This window comes from Myxocyprinus asiaticus, chromosome 2, assembly GCF_019703515.2.
Source record: "Myxocyprinus asiaticus isolate MX2 ecotype Aquarium Trade chromosome 2, UBuf_Myxa_2, whole genome shotgun sequence".
Taxonomy (NCBI): Eukaryota; Metazoa; Chordata; class Actinopteri; order Cypriniformes; family Catostomidae; genus Myxocyprinus; species Myxocyprinus asiaticus.
Genome location: NC_059345.1, coordinates 41,530,328 through 41,552,522, shown reverse-complemented (window position 1 = coordinate 41,552,522; position 22,195 = coordinate 41,530,328). Strand labels below are relative to the sequence as shown.

At 37.6% G+C, this 22,195-nt stretch overlaps 1 protein-coding gene across 1 annotated transcript in view; it reads right to left on the bottom strand.

Moving 5' to 3' along the window:
* The window catches only part of LOC127451658 (receptor-type tyrosine-protein phosphatase N2-like), a 275,203-nt gene that overhangs the window by 23,208 nt on the left and 229,800 nt on the right, over positions 1-22,195 (bottom strand). Inside the window, exons 13-16 of the mRNA XM_051716512.1 lie at positions 15,208-15,423; positions 8,037-8,252; positions 959-1,106; positions 589-662 (exon numbers count right to left, since the gene is read on the bottom strand). Coding sequence (XP_051572472.1) covers positions 589-662; positions 959-1,106; positions 8,037-8,252; positions 15,208-15,423 — 654 coding nt within the window. The remainder of the gene's footprint in view (positions 1-588; positions 663-958; positions 1,107-8,036; positions 8,253-15,207; positions 15,424-22,195) is intronic.

The window sequence follows — 22,195 nt, the reverse complement described above, 5'->3', positions numbered from 1 at the left end:
TCTTAGCTTTATTATAAAACATATAAACTCATGTATACATATAAAAATATAAAATTGTTTCATTGTGTATAGGTCATTTATTGAGCAGATCTTGGTTCAGAAAATGTGCTCGCCAATAATAGCCTAATTTTGGTTAATAATGTGATTTCCCAAGTTGTTTAAGTTGCTGTAGTGTACTGTTTCAATCTTAATTGTGATGTAATGTAAGGTTAAATAAAACCAAAAATTGAAGTTGATTCTGCGCACCAGACAAGTTCAGGTAAAAAAAAAAAAATGAGGCTTGAAGTTCAAGGTCCAATGAGAAGAAAGTTTTACTGAAAAAATCCAATATACATAGTGGTAAAACAAAAAAGTGTACAAAAGTGCACAAACAAAAAGTGAATATGTGCACAAAAAGGGAAAAAGAAATAAGCAAATGTTTCAGTCCATTTCGGACTATCTTCAATATCTTCAAGCACTGAAGATATTCCGCAATGGACTGAAACGTTCACTTATTTATTATCGCTTACACTTTTTTTGTATGTATGTTTTATTTCCATGATTGGGCACGATATGTAAAACATGTTTAAACTGAGTTTGGCTACTCACAATGGGACTGGCGTTTATGTAATCCGATCTGGACTGGTTATTCTCCGGCTTCAGAATGACTCTGGAGTGATCATCTAAAGAATTCAGAGACAGACAATGACTGTGACTTTATTAATGAAGTAAAATACTCTTTAATATAAAATGTATTACTTTATTCAATAAAATATAAACTATACAAATAAAAAAACTCTTAAATAAGGGAAAGGCCAGTTTACATTTTATGAACGCCAATGCTTTTTTATTGCACAAAGCAGAATGCATAAGCCTGTGACAGGCTTTACTAACAGTTTTATACCAGACTCATGGCATAGTGCACAAGAAAACAAATATAAATTCACTTGATGGCTGATACAATTTGTGAAACACTCACACACAAGGACACCCTGTGGGCGGTTGCGCTGGACGTTTTGTTCCTCCTGACCCACTGAGCATGCTGCTGGCTCAGCCTGGTAACTACAGAGAGCCTCCCACTCCTTATCCAAACGGTCTCTTTTCTGCAGGTGATCTTCCATGTAGGACTGCATGAGACACATGGGAAAAAGAAACACAGAGGGGGAACTTGAAAAGTTGCTTGCTAGGTCCTACTGATGAGATAATATTATGAGATAATATGCAACTCAGTGAACTCAATGTCAGTGTGTCAACCAAGAAAGAAATATAAGCATTCCAACCCAAGGTGTAAAGCACATATAAAGCATTTACATTTATATAAAAGGGTTATATTTGATCTGTTTATGCAATGTCAACAAAAGCATGAACCATGGTTTTGTGCTAATGTGTTTCATGTGCTATTTGCTTTCCCATGTAAACGTTTTTGTATTAAGTCTCCTTCCCTCCCTAAATCCGCCGAATAAAGAAGCTCCATAGCAAGTTTCCATTCGTCGACTATAATCCAGCTTTACCACAAAGGCCAACCTATAGCTTTATGTGCTCTCTTTCTTTCCAACAATACAATCCCTCACCTATCCACCTTTAGACAGACAAGAGCTCAAACCCGCTTCGCACGGGAATCGTAGACAGTAATCCTAAACACACACTACAAAAGAGGAGCGAGAGACAGGGAGGGAAAGAGAGAGAGAGGTAGAGAAGGTAGAGAAAGGGGGTTGGAAGAAAGGGGTTTTTCCTGACAATCACACATGCAATTAAGACTCCTGAAAGGCCTGGGCATGCCAGTGCCTCTTCAGCCTGCTTCAATCACTCCTTTTCACTGCTTGCACAAATGCTGATATGATTGTCTGTGCTTAAGCTGCCTTCCCAAGAAGCCTAAATTGAATTCAACAGAGACAAAGGAGGGTAAAGAGAGAGAGAGAGAGAGAGAGAGAGAGAGAGAGAGAGAGAGAGAGAGAGAGAGAGAGAAACTGAGTATCTGGCCAAGGTGTAAGAGTGTAAGTGTTATTTGGCGTTTGGTGTCTTGTTTTTTGGCTGCTTATTTCTGGCCTCCAATTGTTAACCCACCTGAGGGGGTTTACCTTGTATTTGTATGTGTTTCTGGGCATGTTTATGTGTGTTCATGAGTTTATTATGTGCAAACAAATACACAATCATAACCTAATGTCAAGAATCCACTTGGCCCTTAAAGAGAAAGCAATCCTTAATCTCACAGGGCTTTGACACACACTGAAACATTCTTGCCAGCCAAAAAGTCCCCCTTTAAAAATCATATTTTTTTAAATTTATAATGCATATAACATCACAGAAATAACACACACACACACACACACACACACACATACAGAAATTACAGAAATACTTGAACCAGCCCATCTGGCACCAACAATCATGTCATGGTCGAAATCACTGAGATCACATTTTTCCTCATTAAGATGGTTGATGTGAACATTAATTGAAGCTCCTGACCTGTATCTGCATTATTTTATGCATTGCATTACTGCTACATGATTGGCTGATTAGATAATCACAAAAATAAGTAGGTGTATAGGTATTCCTAATAAAGTGCTAAGTGAGTATATATACTGTGTGTGTATATATATATATATATACACACAGAAAAAAAAATAGATGAATAAATAAATAAATACATAATACATTTTATATATATATATATATATATATATATATATATATATAAAATGTATTATGTATTTATTTATTTATTCATCTATTTTTTTTTTTTTTTTTTTTTGTAGCTTATTGCACTTCTCTGAACAGTGGGCAGTATGGCAGTGTCTGTGTTCTGCACTGTGTGACCATGTCATAAGAGATGATGAACCATGTGACAAGTCGCTTAATAGAAATCATTATGGTTCATTTGGAATTCATTATTTAGTGAAGGAGAAAAGACTTTGATTAAATGCCACTGTAATAAGATTAACTCCAAGAGGAAAAAATGTGGCTAGAGGCCAAGAAGGTCTGTTGGTCAGAAGGCTTTCCTTCAACCTTTAGGACACAAAAATCCTTTCAAAATGTTTTGTATATTACTCAAATTTTCCTTAGCAATTGCATAGAAGTTCGAAAACTCCCTGACATTAAGCATAATAAGCATACCTAAACATCTTGGAGTTTTTCCCTTGCCACAACTGCATTAGACTTATTCACTGAGGGCTTTAAGACATTAGGTCATGATTTTCTGTAAAGCTGCTTTGAAACAATATATATTATGAAAAGAGCTATACAAATTAAATTGACTTGACTTGACATACTAAGTTAGTCCTCCACTGATGTCAAGCAACTGAATAATAATAACCAAAGCACCATACCACAAAACACCTGCCATTTTTACCATCATAAACCAAGACAGGCAGCTGCACTAAAATGTTCTCATCCTTCACGTCACATATCACAAGAGATACAAATTACCCTGCAATCAGTTTACTTCTCAAGTTCTGTCTGAGTACTGTGAGTGGCCGATTGTCAAATGTAAGTGGCCATATATGGTTATTATGGGGGCAATTTGTTCTTCTGGAATATATCTGACCTTCTGCTAGCTGCATGCTGGACATAAGGTTAAAAGAGATAGACTGTGTGTGTATGCGTGTGTGTGTTTCTGAGCCCATATGTAACAGTAACTCTGTCTATTTGCCTTCTCTAATACCATGTCTATTAGCAAGATGATGCTCGATTTAATCAGAGACAGAGGGATTTGGCAACCAGCCAACCATTTAATCCCTCAGGTACTTCTCTCTCTGACAGACAGCAGTCTCTTTTCTTTCCTTTCACAAAAAATCACTTCTCTTCTTTAAGCAGGCAAGGCAATATCAAATAAGTAGTAAAAACAGCAACATGTCATTACTGATTTTCAAATGCACACACACACACACACACACACACACACATGTTGGTGCGGCTATCCTTATGAGGACTCTCCATAGACATAATGATTTTTATACTGTATGAACTATAGATTCAATCCCCTAACCATAACCCTACCCCTAAACCTAACCCTCACAAAAAACTTTCTGCATTTTTACATTTTCCAAAAAACATCGTTTAGTATGTTTTTTAAGAGATTTGAATTATGGGGACACTAGAAATGTCCTCATAAACTACATTTATAGCATAATACCCTTGTAATTACCAGTTGTAACCTAAAAAAAAGTCCTTGTAAACCACCCAAACCCACACCCACACACACAAACACACACTCACACACACAGAGACACGCACACACACACACACACACACACACACACACATACACAGAGACACACACACACACACACACACACAGAGACACACACACACACACACACACACAGACACACACACAAACACACACACACACACACACACACAGACACACTCACACACACACATGTTGGTGCAGCTATCATTATGAGGACTCTCCATAGACATAATGATTTTTATACTGTACAAACTATAGATTCTATCCCCTAACCCTACCCCTAAACCTAACCCTCACAAAAAACTTTCTGCATTTTTACATTTTCCAAAAAACATAGTTTAGTAGTAGTTTTAAGGCATTTGAATTATGGGGACACTAGAAATGTCCTCATAAACCATATTTATAGCATAATACCCTTGTAATTACCAGTTTATAACCTAAAAAAAGTCCTCGTAAACCACTAAACCTGCCCACATACACAGACACACACACACACACACGCACACAGACATACACACACACACACAGACACACACACACACACACACACACACACAGAGACACACACACACACACACACACACACACACACACACACACACACACACACACACACACACACACACAGACACACACACACACAGAGACACACACACACACACACATACACACACACACAGAGACACACACACACACACACATACACACACAAACACATACACACAGACACACACACACACACACACACACACAGACACACAGACACACAGACACATACTTCATACTGAGAATATCCGAGATCTGTTGCTCTACTCAGACTAAATACAAGATGAAACCCCTGTCTATGTTGCACATACGTGTAATAAACACACATTGCAATGGAGCAACAGTGGTAAGCTGTGGAGCTGTCCAAGGTTCTGAATTGGTTCCTCACAATTCAGCAACAGCTATATCTGATGAAAAGTTGAGATATCTAGGCTAAAACTCCGACTCTTAGACCAAGGTGTTTCAAGGTACACGAAGTGGAGAAGCCACTTTGAAACTGTAGTTTCCCAAGCTACTTGTAACTAAAAGTAGTTAAACTACAGTCAAGCTATTCTTTTTTTTTTTTTTTTTTTAAGTTGTTAGCTACATACACAACAAGTTTCGAACAAAAAGTAGTCAAACTACAAACTACATTGAAGCTTTTTTTTAAATATATATATATATATGTTTTAGATATATAATAATTGGATGATGTTATTAAATTAAATGATATCACCCGACAATTACATATTTAATTAGCATGACATTATACAAATAGGTTGACCACATTAAATTTAACATAAATGTATACTTAATATACACTAAGAAAACAAGAAAACTCTCTGTTTATAGTGATAAACAGCAGCAATTAACTAAATGTTTTGCTTCAAAAATAAAACAGAGACTACTGGCATAGTCCCTTGAAGGCTGTGCATGGGCTGTAGTCAGTCAGTGAATAATTTATGTGAAATAGTTCATTTACCTGAACTGTCCAAACAAAAAATGAATCACTAAAATGAATCAGAATTCCCAATGCTAAAAATAAAGGAAACTTTGCTTAAAGTAATGTTCCAGGTTCAATACAAGTTAAGCTCAATAGACAGCTTTTGTGGCAGAATGTTGATTACCACAAAAATTTATTTTGACTCATCCCTGCTTTTCTTAAAAAAAGAAGAAGCAGAGATTGAGGTTACAGTGAGGTACTTACAATGGAAGTGAATGGGGAATCTTTGGAGGGTTTAAACAGAAATGTGAAGCTTATAATTTTATAAAAGCACTTGCATTAATTCTTCAATCAAAACTTGTGTATTTTTCGAGCTGATAAGTTTTATAAATCATAATTTTTACAGTCGTTTTAGGGTTTTAGTGTTTGTTGATATTACGTTGTCATGACAACACCGAAGTTGTTAAATTGGCTATAACTTTACACAGAAAATGTTAGTAAGTGATTTTATCACACTGAAATCATGTTACATGCATATCCTTTATGTCTTGTGGTTATACTTTTGAAACAGTGTGTATTTTAATGTTTTTTTTTTTTTTTTATAACAGAAAAGGAGGGGCAAGTCAAAAAATATTTTTGTGGTAATCAACATTATGACACAAATGCTGTCGATTGAGCTTAATTTGTATTGAACCCGGAATATTCCTTTAAAAAGGTTCATTTACTAGGGGGCCTGGGTAGCTCAGTGGTAAAAGACGCTGGCTACCACCTCTGGAGTTCGCTAGTTTGCTAGTTCGAATCCCAGGGCATGCTGAGTGACACCAGCCAGGTCTCCTAAGCAACCAAATAGGCTATAATGTGGTTTGTTCTCGGTGTGGCGCGTGGTGAGTTGAGCGTGGACGCCGCGGTGGATGTCGTGAAGCCTCCACACATGCTATTTCTCCGTGGCAACACGCTCAACAAGCCATGTGATAAGATGCGCTGGGATTCGTCCTCCGCCACCTGGATTGAGGCGAATCATTACGCAACCACAAGGACTTAAAAGCACATTGGGCATTCCAAATTGGGTGAAAAATAAGAAGAAAAAAAAAAAGGTTCATTTACATGAACTGTCCGATAGAACCTATTCATTTAAATGATTTATATTTTCTAGCACTACATGAGAGAGAGAAAGAGACTATATTTTCATGTGATGAATCCTATGTAAAGCCTGTGAAAAAGGTTAAACAGTCATTATCGTACAACGTACTAGCGGACAGAAATCAAATAGTCTACACGGTAGCCTATATATCAAACCACAGAAAAAAACTAACAAAAGAAAGCATCATGACTGTCAATCAAAATATGATGGGAGAGCATAGGGCCATTAGAATGCATATGCAGCTCCACTGCAGATGAAGCCAGCCTATAGAAATGTCTTCTTATGCTTTGCTCTTAGCTTTGAGGAAGGATGAAAAACACTGCCCTACAGCAACCTGACATACTGAGAGATTACGCTATCAGAATAGTTATCATTTCATAACCCATCTATGATTGCACCCATTGAGAGATGGATAGTGTGCAAGCAGTACATTGCACTAGCTCGTGATGAAGCCACTGAACAGAAATCATAGTTGTGTGTAATTCTAAGGTTTTCTGTAGCACAAAGTATTATCACACTAATCAGAATGGCATGCGCGGTTTCACAAAATAAAGGTAGTGTATTGAAAAGGTTTTACTTTCCATGCTGTGTGTCTACAAAGATGACATGCTCCAAGATGCTGGTTTAAATCGGCTGAGGAACACAATCAAGGCAGGCGATGAATTAAATCATCACCAAAACACTTCACAAACTTGAGATGTTTTTTTTATTTTTTATGTTTGAACAATGGCTTTGTAATTGTGTAAACCTAAGCACATGCATGTCTGCCTAACAACACACATGGTTTTATTAGCTGTTGAAAAAAAGGCCATCCATTACAGGAAAACACAATGTGCTGAATGAATCAACTCAGTGGCTGTCTTTGGCGCCACTGTTGGATGTATGACAGATTCCCTGCTCGGAAATGAACACAACGCTACCAGGCACATATCAGTCTTTTCTGCCAAAGCTGTGCTGAGATGAATAAAACAAAAGTTGGGACAAAATTAAAACGATCCATTGTGTCAGAAAAGCCAGAGCCCATGGGGCCCTCCAGTCCTTTTCAGAGCAAAAACAAACCCAAAGTCTGCAATAAGTGACTGATGTGAGAAACAGGTGAAGGAAAACAGAGAGAGGGAGAAGGAGAGAGAAACGCAAGTGTAAGTGTAAGTCATAGACTCCTATGTCCTAATACTAATACTCCTAATACTCCTCCCAATCCTGTTTTAATGTATTGTGTGCATATATTGAACTGTGATAGGAGATGGTCTGTTTACCAGTATCATGTGTCCAGTGGAGATGTCCATGTTGGTTTGTGTAGGCTCTTCACTCCAGGAGGATGTGCTGCTGCGGGCGGAGGGACTCTGCATTGGCCCATCACTGAACTGTGATGACACACTGTTAATGCGTGATGTGTGCGAGGGGTGGAACACCTGATCTAATCGCTCTCCGCGCTCTGATGTCTGCACCGCCATGCGCTGGCGACAGAGATCCTATCGAGGGAGAGGACAAACATTATCTGTCAAGACATTACACCCTGTAACAAATATTTTTTTGGTTCCTGGGTAGTAAGTGTTATTTCCTAATTTCTTATGCATCAAAAGCATAGAAAATGTCTATTATTCCACACAAACTTTGCTTTTATGACCAGGACAGTGATATTTTGAAATGTACCTATTTTCCAGAACAATCCAGATAGATTCAGTGCTGAGTAAACTTGGAGTAACTTCTAGAACTTTCTAGAACTTTCCAGTAATATAAATAGTAGTATGAATACAGGGGCCTTAAGCCCACCAGTTCAGTTTAGTTCCAGCTGCCTAGGTGGATACATATCAAGACCTTGCTGGATGCCTTGAAGTATGATGAGTATGGCTGGGAGGTCATAGAAGACTTAAAAAGGGTGGCATTCCTGATGGGTCTCCAAGGCGGTTTTACCAAGTTTCCCTGCTATCTTTGCCTTTGGGACAGCAGGGACACCAAGGTGCACTACCACAAGCTGGACTGGCCACAGTGGACCGAGTTCTCTGTGGGGAGGAACAACATCAAGTGGAAGCCACTGGTGGACCCCCGGAAAGTGCTGATGCCACCACTGCACATCAAATTGGGCCTTATGAAACAATTTGTCAGAGCTCTAGATAAGGAGTCGGCAGCCTTCAAGTACCTTCAAAACTTCTTCCCTAAGCTGTCTGAGGCAAAGGTCAAAGCCGGTGTCTTTGTCAGACCACAGATAAAGAAGATCCTGGAGTGCAATGAATTCCCAAAGAAGCTCACTAGTAAGGAGAAAGCAGCTTGGAACAGCTTTGTCGCAGTGGTTCAGGGCTTCCTGGGCAATCACAAGGCCGAAAACTATGTGGAGCTGGTTGAGACTCTGGTGAAGAACTACGGCGCAATGGGCTGTAGGATGTCCCTCAAAGTCCATATCCTTGATGCTCATCTTGATAAATTAAAAGAGAACATGGGAGCGTACTCAGAGGAGCAAGGCGAGCGCTTCCATCAGGATATACTGGACTTTGAACACCGCTACCAAGGACAGTATAACGAGAACATGATGGGAGACTACATTTGGGGGGCTGATTCGTGAAAGTGATTTACGGTATAATCGTAAATCTCGAAAAAACTACTCACTTCTAAATCTGTTGTAGTCATTTTTGTATTACTTCAATATAAATACATGTTAATTTGGATTCATATGTTGTTTTTTTCTGAATTTATGTGAACGAAAAGACACACATTTGCCCATTTTCTCATTGGAAATATCACTGTCCTGGTCACAAAAGCAAAATTTGTGGGGAATTATAGCCATTTTCTATACTTTTGAGGCATAAGCAATTAGGAAATAACACTTACTACCCAGGAACAAAAATTGTGTTACATAGTGTAATCTGGTGCAACTCACAAGGCTGTTCTAAACAGACAAACCCTTGCATTGTTGATAATGCTTAGAGCATTATTACAGGCATTTATATGGAAAACTTTGTGTGTGTTCATGTACCTGTCTGACCTCCTTTACTATAAAAACACACTGATATTGCATCAGGATCCTTTTTTTATTGTTTTAACTAAACTTGCGATGCAGGAACAGACATGGGATTTCATTTGTTTCCACTTTGCACAAGATGGATGTGAAATAACATGTTACTTATGCATTTCAATGAGGGTTCGAGATACAGCCAACAACATGTTACATCACTGTCTGCTCCAGAATATTAGCAGACAGAAGATTAAGAATGATTAGTATGTGACAGTATTGCAATATAATGTTAAACCCAACAGCTGAAATCTGTCATCTGTATAAACTCACCCACCCATCAGTTCAATAAATAAGTATTGATGCTACCAGTCATATTTAAGCACAGACTCATAGATAAGGTTCCATTCTCAAAAGTAATGAAACATAAACAAGTACAGTATAATATTCACTTAAAATATGACAGCAGTGTTAATATCATAACAAAAACTATAATGAAATAAAAACATTGAATTGGGAAAACTGGAACTAAACTAAAATATATTTTCATGAAACTAACTTAATTAAAACAAATTAATGAACACTGATTAGTTTTAGCTTTACTTTTGATACACAGTAGGCCATTGTAATAACCTTTATGACCTACATTTATTAAATATGAAAAAGCTACTAGAGTGTGATAACACTAAATGGCCCTGAGAAATTACATTCCATTAAACATATTTAAAGATATACTGTAATACCTCTATACATTTAACAGTTAACACATTAATAATAATACACATATTTTGGCAGCCCTAACAAACTAAAACTAAAATAAAAACTAAATATACTGAAAAACTAAACTTAAACTAAAAGTCATAGAATGAAAACAAATTAAAACTAAACCAAATTGTAAAGACAAAATGGAAATAAAAACTATATTAAAAAACTTAAACTCTAATAAAAATAGAAACAAGTCATTAAAAACTGCCAATCAATGCTGGAACAATGACACTAGGTTCTGCCACGCTTTAAAGACATCTTAATCTTAAAATGTGTCATAATTTAGAGTTTATGACTGTGACATAACCAGTAGGTTCTGTTAAGGGTTAGAATAAGGGATAAAAAATTGTTTTTTAATCTACATTGTATTAAAGGAATATTCCGGTTTCAATTAAAGTTAAACTCAATTGACAGCATTTGTGGCATAATATTGATTACAACAAAAAAATATTTTGACTCATCCCTCCTTTTCTTTAAAAAAAAGCAAAAATCGAGGTCAGGGGCGTTTCTAGTACTTGAGGAGGTTCGGGGCTTAGCAGGAGCAGGAGCTGGGGGGGGGGGGGGGGGGTGTTCTAGCAATATTATTGCATAGCCTACATTTAAAATTACATTCGGGGCTACAGTCAAAACATTCGGGGCTGAAGCCCCGGAAAAATGACTTGGCGATGCTGATGATCGAGGTTACAGTGAGTAAGTGAAAGGGCCAAACCATAAACATTAAAATACTCACTGTTTCAAAAGTATAGCAACAAGACTTTAACAACATGTGTGTTGACATGATTTCAGTGTGATAAAATCACTTACTAACCTTTTCTGTGTAAAGTTATAGCCAATTTTACAATTGTGTTGCCATGACTATGTAATGACAACAAACCCTAAAACCCTCAAACGAATGTAAAAAATTATGATTTAAACAACTTTACACCTCAAATAATACATGAGTTTTAACAGAAGATGTGATTTTATAAAATTATAAGCTTCACATTTCTGCCTTTAAGCCCTCCAAAAATTGGCCCCATTCACTTTCATTGTAAGTGTCTCACTGTAACCTCGATTTTTGCTTTTTTTTTTAAGAAAAGGAGGGATGAGTCGAATTTTTTTTTTATAGTAATTAACATTATGCCACAAATTCTGTTGATTGAGCTTAACTTGTATTGAACCAGGAATATTCCTTTAAATATCGATGATGTGTTACTATTTAACATTCCTAAATTAGCAATTCATTCAAGCAATGTAACAAAACAGAAAATAAAGATCTCTCTTTCTTTATCTCTCAGGATATAGACACAGGAAATATTGTTTAACTGCTATAAGCACAAGTCTTCTTTTTGCCTGACTACCTTTCTTTCATTGACATCACTTCTATAAGCTTACGTCACTGTGGAATTCCAAGCTTCTCTCTATCGTTTGTCACTTTCCTCAAATCAAACAAAGAAGTGGGATGAGAGAACAAAAGTGGAAAAAATAAGTCCTTCACTGTTTGATGGCTTTGATTATATCTACTGTATATAATCTCTCTTGATAGAGGTGGCTGCGTCAAGGGGATAGATTTTTAAAATCTCCTGTTCAAGCGTCAGTGATTCTATGAGGATATCGCATGACTGCATGAGTGTACAAGCTGGTTTCTGAAAATGATCTTAATTTGTGATGAAGAAAAAAGTGCATAATGTAGTTACAAAGATACAGGTGTCAGAAGAGCCCTACTAACCTGGCTCAACATTTAAGGTGTTGTAAGGAATTTTTAATGGAATGGTACACAGAAAATGTTCCTATTTTTCAAATGGTCACCACTTTACAGCTCCTTAAGTCAAACAATTCTGATTACAAACACTTTTTTTGCTATTATTGCTGAAGAATTGTTAAGAAAAAAGAAAAAGCATTCTGAAAAACAACGGTGTTCATTTTCTGACAAATATCTTTGAAGCAATTTGCAAGAGCCTTTTTGTAAAATTTTAGAAGCCTTTTTGAAAACATAAAAAGCTCCAGTTTCAAAGTGAAAATGTTTTGCTCATTGTTCAATTGTGATTACTTTTACTTTTTATTTTCCTTTTTTTCCCTTTCTTTCCTTTTATTTACTCAAAGGTGAAACAGACACAGACAACTACTTTTCGAAGCAGTTGTGATTCACAGAATGACCCCATCTAAGAGCAAATATCCAACAGCAAAAAAATGTCCAGATTAAAAAAGAGAGCAGAGTAAGGTGAATGTTTGCGGCGTTTCACTAATGGAGCTCCCCCAGTGAAAGAAACCAGGAGGGAAGGTGCTACACAGAGGCCACAGAGCAAACAGAGCCCCAAACATGGCCATAAACTGTCTCAACCTTAACATTAATATCTATCTGTCTACCATGAGTCAGACTGACTTAAAAGATAGTAAAACTGTAAAAACGTGCCCACAAAAATGCTTTCATGCACTTCCTGAAAAAAATCATGTCTGTTTAGTACAGCCAGCACAAATACATGCATACATTTGGTTCTCTTATATTCACTGATCTCTAGGTAGCTAAAGGAATTCAATTAACGTAATCATTTAGCAGGAACTTTTATCCAAAGCAACTTACAAATGAGGAATGTAACAACAAAAGTGATTCATTCAAAATTGCTGTGAAAATTACAAGACAAAACAGAAATGAAAGTGAGAAACAAGTGAGACAACATTAAAAAGTGTTTACATTAAATTAAGTGCAAGTCCTGAAGGCAGCGAGAGACACATTACTGGGTAGAACTTGAAAGACCATATCACCATAAAGGCACAGTGAAAGTGACTGTATGACTTGAATTTATAAACGAATCAATTGAAATTAAATTAATTAATTAATGACTAAGTTCTTACACAAGTAAATTATAAGGTCTTTTAATGTCTAATTCTTAAAAAAAAAAAAAAAATGCATGCATTATAAATATGGTTAGAATGTGAGGGAGAAAAACAGCATTATGGAATATATTCAGTCTAAAAAACACTGAGCATTGAAAAGCTTGGCCTCATAACACTGACCTTTTCCAAAATTCAGCAATAATGGAAGAGAAGATACAGATTAAGGATTTCATTTAAGCACGTGAGTGGAGTACATATCCAAAAATATATTTGCTATACCTTTTCACAATAATATTTTTTTTATTTTGTTATCAAATAGGGGGAACATATATAAACAAGGTGAAAAACAAGTGTGAATATGTGTTGGTAAGGGCATACTGTACATGTATGTGTTTGACGAAGGGCAAAAAATACTGGTGTATTTGTAACTGGCAGCTTAATGTAGTGAAAGGGTGTGTATAAGAGTGTGTGGTTGGGTGGGTGGTGATGGTGTGTGTGTGTGTGTGTGTGGGGGGGGGGGGGGTGTTTGATCTGCTACAGAATCATTGCAGCAGAACCGATTCTAATTGCATGTTTCACTACAAGTGTCCCTGTGCATAAGTCTGCATTCATTCTGGTTAGAGCAGTTGGGAAATCCCTTACGACACAGTATGAGCTGTGTCTACGCCTTTGATCTTAATCGCTTAAAAAAAAATCTAAGCAACCTTGCAGATCTAAAGGGCAGAGTGCACTCACCATATACCACAATACAACAACATTACACACAAATTAAAATCAATACAAAGTAATTAAAAGCTGAAATGGAAACATAACAAATGTGTCAGGTTATAATGTGCAACTGAACTGTAATAATATTGATGAACACGGCTTATTTTGCCACACTGATAGGGCCGATGCTCATGGAAGGGATTTCTTGACAAAGTGTGAGAGGTTTATTAAATATTGAAGGCGGGGGAGGAAGCCAAGCGCTTGCACCCTGCGATCCAGTCTCATTGAGTACAGCTGAGCCCAACACAAAATCAATAAGCCTTCACTGCAAGGCCTCCCTCCAGGAGCCGCGAAAGAAAGGTCAGACAACAAACTCATTTCCCTGCTAAAAAGGGCTCTGCCTCAATTAGGATTCATATTAAACACTGCAGTCATGCAAGGACATATGCGCCTGCTCCAGTGTGTCATAATTAAGGAAAAGAAGCTTTAAATGAATCACATTGCCTTTTTGTTAATGAGCTACAATCGTTTTTGAGCAATTAAGAACATGGTTTACACCTGGTGATGATTGTGTATATAGACAGTGTTATTCGGGAATGGTTTATCGGATGAGAGGTGAAAACTTATTTAACACATCTTTTTTTTTTCTCCCCTTTTCTCCCCAATTTGGAATGCCCAATTCCCAATACACTCTAAGTCCTCGTGGTGGCATAGTGACTCGCCTCAATCCGGGTGGCGGAGGACGAATCTCAGATGCCTCCACGTCTGAGACAATCAGTCCGCGCATCTTATCAAGTGGCTTATTGAGCGCGTACAACTCTGCGCACAACTCACCCCGTGCCCCACCGAGAGTGAGAACCACATTACAGCGACCACAAGGAGGTTACCCCATGTGACTCTACCCTCCCTAGCAACCGGGCCAATTTATTTGCTTAGGAGACCTGACTGGAGTCACTCAGCACGCCCTGGATTCGAACTCATGACTCCAGGGGTGGTAGTCAGCGTCAGTACTCGCTGAGCTACCCAGGCCCCCTATTTAACACATCTTAAAAAAAAGGGATAAGGCTCACAACATCAAGAAAACATTCTGGGTACCTTTAACTAACACTCTTATACATGTTAACATGCATGCTTGTTCAAGGATAAATGTCAAAGTATAGCATGATTGGCTGAAATACTCAGCTTGCTCCTACCTGATAGGCTGCTGTAGCATCGTGGCCTGTGTCATTTCCTAAACTGGCAATCTTCTCCTTCAGCTTATGGTGGGAGCTATGGCGTAAGCAGTACAGCGTCCCCGACATCCCCAATACCATGACAATAAAAACCAAGGACACCACCAAAAGAATCAAAAAGTTGCTTGGCTCCACTTGACTTTGTTTGACAACTGGGATTTGGTTCAATTTGCCCCTCTGGAATTAGAACAGACAAAAGGGAGAAATCCTAATGAACATTGTGAATAAAAAAAATAAATAAATAAAAAAAATGATGCTAGTTATTTATAGCTGTGTTTTTTTTATCACACACACACACATGTTGGTGCGGCTATCCTTATGAGGACTCTCCATAGAGATAATGTTTTTTATACTGTATGAACTATAGATTCTATCCCCTATCCCTACCCCTAAACCTAACCTTCACAAAAAAAAAAAAATAAATAAATAAAAGATAAATAAATAAAAAAAAACTTTATGCATCTTTACTTTTTCAATAAAACATAGTTTAGTATGTTTTTTAAGCTATTTGAATTATGGGGACACTAGAAATGTCCTCTTAAACCACATTTATGGCATAATACCCTTGTAATTACCAGTTTGTAACCTAAAAATGTCCTCGTAAACCACCCAAACCCACCCACCCACACACACATACATATGTCATTAGCCATTAGAAACCACCCAACTGACCACAACAAAACATTTTTGAGCTGGTGGTAGCTATCGATATATTTTTTATGGTAGAGGCTATTTGCACAAAGTGCAAAAAGCAACAAAAAGCATCTTCTTTGCCATAATTGCAAATAATGTTAGATGCTATTTGCACCCCTAATTAAACATGGTTAACATATTACCACCATATAACTGTAGTAACACCATGGTTAATTGCATTAAAACTACCGCAAAAAAAACATGGTTACTACAATATCAAGGAAATATTAAGAGTGCCGACAGGAAACACACAGGGGAAAAAGTGGGACAAAAAGCAGAATCTAACCCAGGTCGTCCACACGAAGAAAAACACATCCACATGGTTGTTACACCCCACACCACTGCAGCAACACTATGGGTGCAGTTTGTCTTCAATTTCTGTGTATTCACCAGACTATTGGAGTGCAAATAGCGGCGCTGTGTGGAGGATTCAAACAGTCCAAGACGCGTGTGTTTTATTATCTAGCCTTCATACAGCCATACACAAACAGTACATTGACCTCAGGCTGATATATGGGAAGTCAAGGCCTGCTTCACTCTTGTATTGGCAGGTTGATGCATGCCACCACAGAGCAATTAGGGTCGGCCTCTCTGCACTAGCTTGTTGCTAATTAGCCTCCAAGTCTGGGGTTTGGTCAGGATGGGGGAATTGGCTCAGACCTCCAAGTTAATAAAATGAAAGAGGGACTAAGCTGAGGGGGAGTACCTAAAAGGTCCATGCCCTGCTAACGTTCCAATGTAGATGGGGTTGTCAGGCTTGTCAGCCCCTCGGGGGGAGGCCTGACAGCCGGAGCTAAGCTGCGGGGAGATTGTCGACGTATTGTTACCAAATGCCTTGTGAGGCTGAATAGAGTGAGGCCTTTAAAATGGGGTTCAGAATTTTTCTTTAATCAGACTCTATTCATATTCAGTGCTATCATATCATCCAAATGATCATGACGAACTGCCGTCCCGTTATTGATTTTTCTAATCTGTATTTAAGAATAAAATATTATTTTCTGTGTTCTTGAATGCTGATTATCTGCTTCACATTTATTAACCAAGAATTCTTCTTGAATCACTACACAACATTTATGACTATTACACCAAGACTTAACAGAAAGCAAATTTATCTAGCAAACAATTTTGAAATCTGCTACCCGATTTAATCACATTCTGAAATCCCCTATATAGTGGCTACATATTGCTGAAAATGTTAGCACCTAATTGTGAGGTGTAGTAGTTTCCAAGGATTAGTTTATACTCTGATTGTGAGCTTCTGTTGTTTCCGAAATGGTTTGCTTTCCACCCATCAAATGTAGCATGGAGAGTGTGTAGAGAGAAGGGCGCATTCAGCTGGAATAGAAAGCCCCCTCTCTCCCCTTCCCTCCATCTCTCTGTAGGCTTAGCGCTCTCAAACGAATTACATGAAAAGATCTCCAACATGAAAAGCTGGTTCTGAAAAGAAAATTGTGCTAGCCTAAATAATGTCCACAATTAATTATAACTAAGTAGAATACATTAATTAGGCATTTGAGTAAGGGACAGAAAAGAGGAAAGATATAAAAGAAAAAAATTAAAATGTTGTCCTGAGATGACTCAGTCTTTCCCCATGTTAAAAAAGATTACAGCATATGTGAAATTAATGATCACTATGAAAATTATCTATCATGATAAAAAATAAATAAATAAGAAAAAAAATGAAAGAAATAATTGTTGAAGCACAGATGAAATAATAGTCCATCATGGTCAAAAAGAAAAAGAAAAGATACAAAAATAAATAAAAAATAATAAATGAAAGTGGTGCATGGAGTGTTTTACTCTTTTTGCTAGTGTAATTTACACCAACAGTGACATACCTGCTCTTGACATGTAATGTAGACTCTGTGTACTGTGGCCCATTTTTTAACTCTGAGAAACAAATAGAAATCAGTTTTGCCTTTAACCATCTCCCCTCTGATTTCTTTAAGAAAAATCTTTTGATTATTTTAATTGAAAATAAAGTGTCAAATTATTTCTCTTCCTTCAAAATCTGTTTTCCTAGTTTGACTGATAGAAAACCTGCAAAGATGCACTTTCCGTAAAAGCAGAGAGTGAAAAAAGAACAAGAGAGAAAAAGATGAAAGAAAGAAAGAAAAAAGAAAGAAAGGGAAGAAGAGACAGAATCCTTTATGCTTTTATGGTTTTGTTCCTCTGTGGGGAATAAAATTGGACTTGCAAATTTCACATGAGCCACTGAAGGAAGACAGACAGGTTCAAATCAAGCTTTCCCTCAAAAAAAGTACAAAGGTTCTCAAATCCTCATACAAAATAAAAATAGACGGAATTCTAAATAGCATAAATCTACATTAAATTTGTCCGAATTCTACAATAATTTGTTTCAGTACAGAAGTATTTAAAAAATATTACAAAGGCAAAAATAAAATAAAAGAATTTAACAATGATCTTACAGTCAGTGAAGCATGTCAGGAAAATTAAACAACATCCATAATTATAGATTATGAGACGAGAAAGAAAAAGCTGTTAATAAGAGAGGAAAAATTTATGACGAGTAAAAGAGAAAAGCAAGAATAAATAAAGGAGACAAAAAGTGGAAACTATGTTACTGGATGAAATGTCTTGAATGAATGGGTGTGTTTGCAGGGTCATCAGTTATTGATTATCATTATAGTTTTCGGTTGATGAATTACTTGACTGAAACTTAACAACACTGAAAAATGTTTATCTTTATACTCTTTATAATCTTTGTACTTTACATTTCTTGAGCAATAAATCAACAACAAAATGTGGATACCTGTGAATCTGTACCTACACATCATAACACTAAAATGCAGGACTGCTGTCTGAGGCAAAACCAAATCAACACCTAACACAAATACCAATGTCCAGTGTGCAACCATACAAATTTTAGCTACAGCAATTAACTTATTTAAGCAATCTGCATGTTTGGAGTTAGAAAGTTTTTCCCTCTTTCTCTCTTGCTTCTTTCGCTTACAACAGGACAGAAGACAAACAGAAGGATTTGGATATCAGAGCACGGACAAAAGGCAGATGGATTTGGGATGCTCTGTCTTATTTAAATGATTGAGGGAAGGGTTGGGTGGAGGAGACTGTGACGGGTGAAAGGTTGAGACAAGGGCTGCCCAGATATCCTTTCACTTTTACACACAATAATCTCTTTACCTTAAACCATCCAACCACACCAATCCCTGCTCTATTCCCTTCAAATCTGGGGAAAATAACAAATAGCCTACACTGAAAGCAGACACATATCAAAAGAACATTTTGATACATCATATTAGACAATGTCTTTTTTTTCCCCCTTTCATTGTATGCACTTTTCTTTTCTTTTCTTTTTTTTTTTTTTTTGGCATAACACAGCACTTTAGTCTAAAATGTATATTAAGTGTAACTTGCCAGTGAGGCAAAATAATTCTGTTTCACTAAATTGCATTTTCACAAATCTCTGTGGTTTCCAGTTGGCCAAATAAAAATCTGCAATTAATTTGCACATCCAGGAATATAGGCAGATTTATTATGAATTGACCATACATTTTCTCTTTTATAAGCTATTGCATATTATTTTTAATATTAGACACAATCAATACCTACACACACACACACACACACACACACACACACACACACATATATATATATATATACGCGTTCAACACTAAAACTAAATACAATATGGAACAAGCACATCATTTATTATGTGAAACGGGCAATTTGTAAAGTCATTAAAGTTTAGACTATTGATTTCAGTATGAATCATGTCTACAGAAAACCAGTAACAAAAAATAAATAGTCAGAGATTACTAAAACTAACTAGCTATAGACTAATAAATAATCCCTAAATCACGTGGCCTGAAAATGAAAGGTGAGCTAAGTTTTCACTTTCTATTTAACGATCTACCTGCGTATTTTTATCTTTTGTGATTATTCATTTATTTTTAACTCCAAAACACTGCAACTTGCGAGGACCCGCAGCCTCTGAACACACCGCTTTTTCACTGCGATCGGTTTCTGTCTCACCCAAAAACGATCAGCTCAAAATAATGTCTCCTAACGATTCCCCTATCTTCAAACGAAAAGAAGGGTGTCTGAAATACCCTTACCACAGCTCTCTCCACTATCCGCATACAGTAGCCTATATAGACTCACGACCCATATCAATTACATAACCATGTGTAAACCAACTTATCCATCATATTTCACACTACGAATGCACTTATCGCAGGAATCATCTATCACAAGAAACGTTTAAATGAAAAGCGTGATGAAATGTGTCATGTTACACCCCAGCGCCATTTAGGCTAAGTCTTGCAGGACGGTGTTACTCTCATTATCAGTCCAGATGCATCCGGATGCGCATAAGTTTTAAGTGACGCTTAATGGAGCTTTCACAGCCGCGCGCAGCCTCATTACATTTATTTACCGACCATAATAAATGTGCAGCAACAGACAAGTGCAAGTGCACACAGTTACCTGGTCCCATTTTCGGACAGCGCGTGAGGGATGCTTTTCTCATCGCTGAAGCAAGATCCTATTCCGCCTTTCTATATCAGATGTCCGACTGCAGCCTCCGTTCGCATCGCCGCTGACTAATGAAAGTTATAACCTCCTCCCCATTCGCGTCCAACTCAACAAAAGACCGCCGCTTTTTTTTTTTTTTCTTTTTCTTTTTTTTTTCTAACAGAAGCGGCGAAGAAAAAAATAACAAAAGAGTTTGAAAGAGAAGGACTGAGGCAGAGAGGGAGAAAAAAGCGAGCTAAAACGTCCGCCACATTTCCCAAAGACTTATAAGAAGCTGCAGTGGGTTGTCTTGTCCTTTGAATGATCATGTGCGACTGAAAAGACAGGCTTTTTTTCACGGAGCCCCTCCTTATATTCAGCGCGAGTCGAATCGCTTGTCTGTAGCACATGTCACATCCACTGGTTGCTATAGCGATGCCTCCACATGTTGCCCACAGCGCGCGCGGGCATGAGGGCCAGATTGAATGGACGGAGAGCTTGTCACTCATTTGTTCAACTACACTGGTGAATTTCGGGATTTCTTTGCCCAGTGAATTGCTCGCACTTGAATCTTCCCTAGGCGTTCTCCCAGGTCTTTAACCCGTTAAAATAAGATCAACTGCATTATAATTCACTTGTGATCAATGAGATGGAGCCCATGCTGCTGATGGCAGAGAACTAACATAAAGTGTAGACTAAAACTGTGAGAACACAGTGAAATTATTATTATTATTATTATTATTATTTTGTATTGAATTTTCTGTGCACTATTGTGAGGTTTGAGGAGGGCAACAGCTGCAGGGAGCAGAGAGGGATTACCAAATCTAAGGAAGAGAATGGAGAGAGGGAAAGAGGAGGAGGGGAGGCTTGTTTTAGTGTTTGTGTGTGAGAGAGAAAGAAAGCAAAGCAAGCACTCAGAGAGGGAGAGTAAGAACTATACAACATGTGCCCATGAAGTATAAGTGGCTTTATGTGTGTGTGTGTGTGTGTGTGTGTGTGTGTGTGTGTGTGTGTGTGTGTGTGTGTGTGTGTGTGTGTGTGTGGTGTCTTTGGGCTCCAGGAGATTGGGGGTGGGGTCCCGTCAAATGCAGATGAGGAGTCTGCAGAGGGGTCTTCAGATTATCTTTGGTTTCAGCTGCACTCCTCCCTCCTCTGTCCCCCTGCTACCCTTTTGTCCCACAGCATGACAGCTGGAGTTGGCAGAGAGAGGAACAAATAAAGTGTTTTGCCTGTTCTAGAATCTCCAGATCTGATGAACTTAAACACACAACAGCATGGGCACTGGCCAGACATACTCCCGCCTTTAACCATGCCTTCTCGTTATTGTCCTTTCCTTTGCTCGGGTTATCAACATTGCATTCAAATTGCTTGGGTGCACTCTTGAGAATGAACAAACAGCACACCACCACACAACTACGGCATGCCTAGATTTGAACATTTCTCAGAACATTTATAATGTTTTCTTGTTTTATTTTTTTGCATGGACTTTATGAATGCGTGACTGTTTTGTGAGAGTGTGTGTGGGTCAGGATTGGCCTACACAAGGGAAATGGCTTAATAAGCATCATAAATAATGTCTTAATAAAAATGTGAAAAATGCAGAAAGGTTTCTGTAAGGGTTAGGGAATAGAAAATATCTTTAGCTCAGTATAAAATCAATAGAAGTCAGTTGAAAGTCCCCACAAGGATTGAAAATATCAATATGTCTGTGTGTGAAGTGCACAATTTGTGTTCTAATATGCATTGAATCATTATCAGA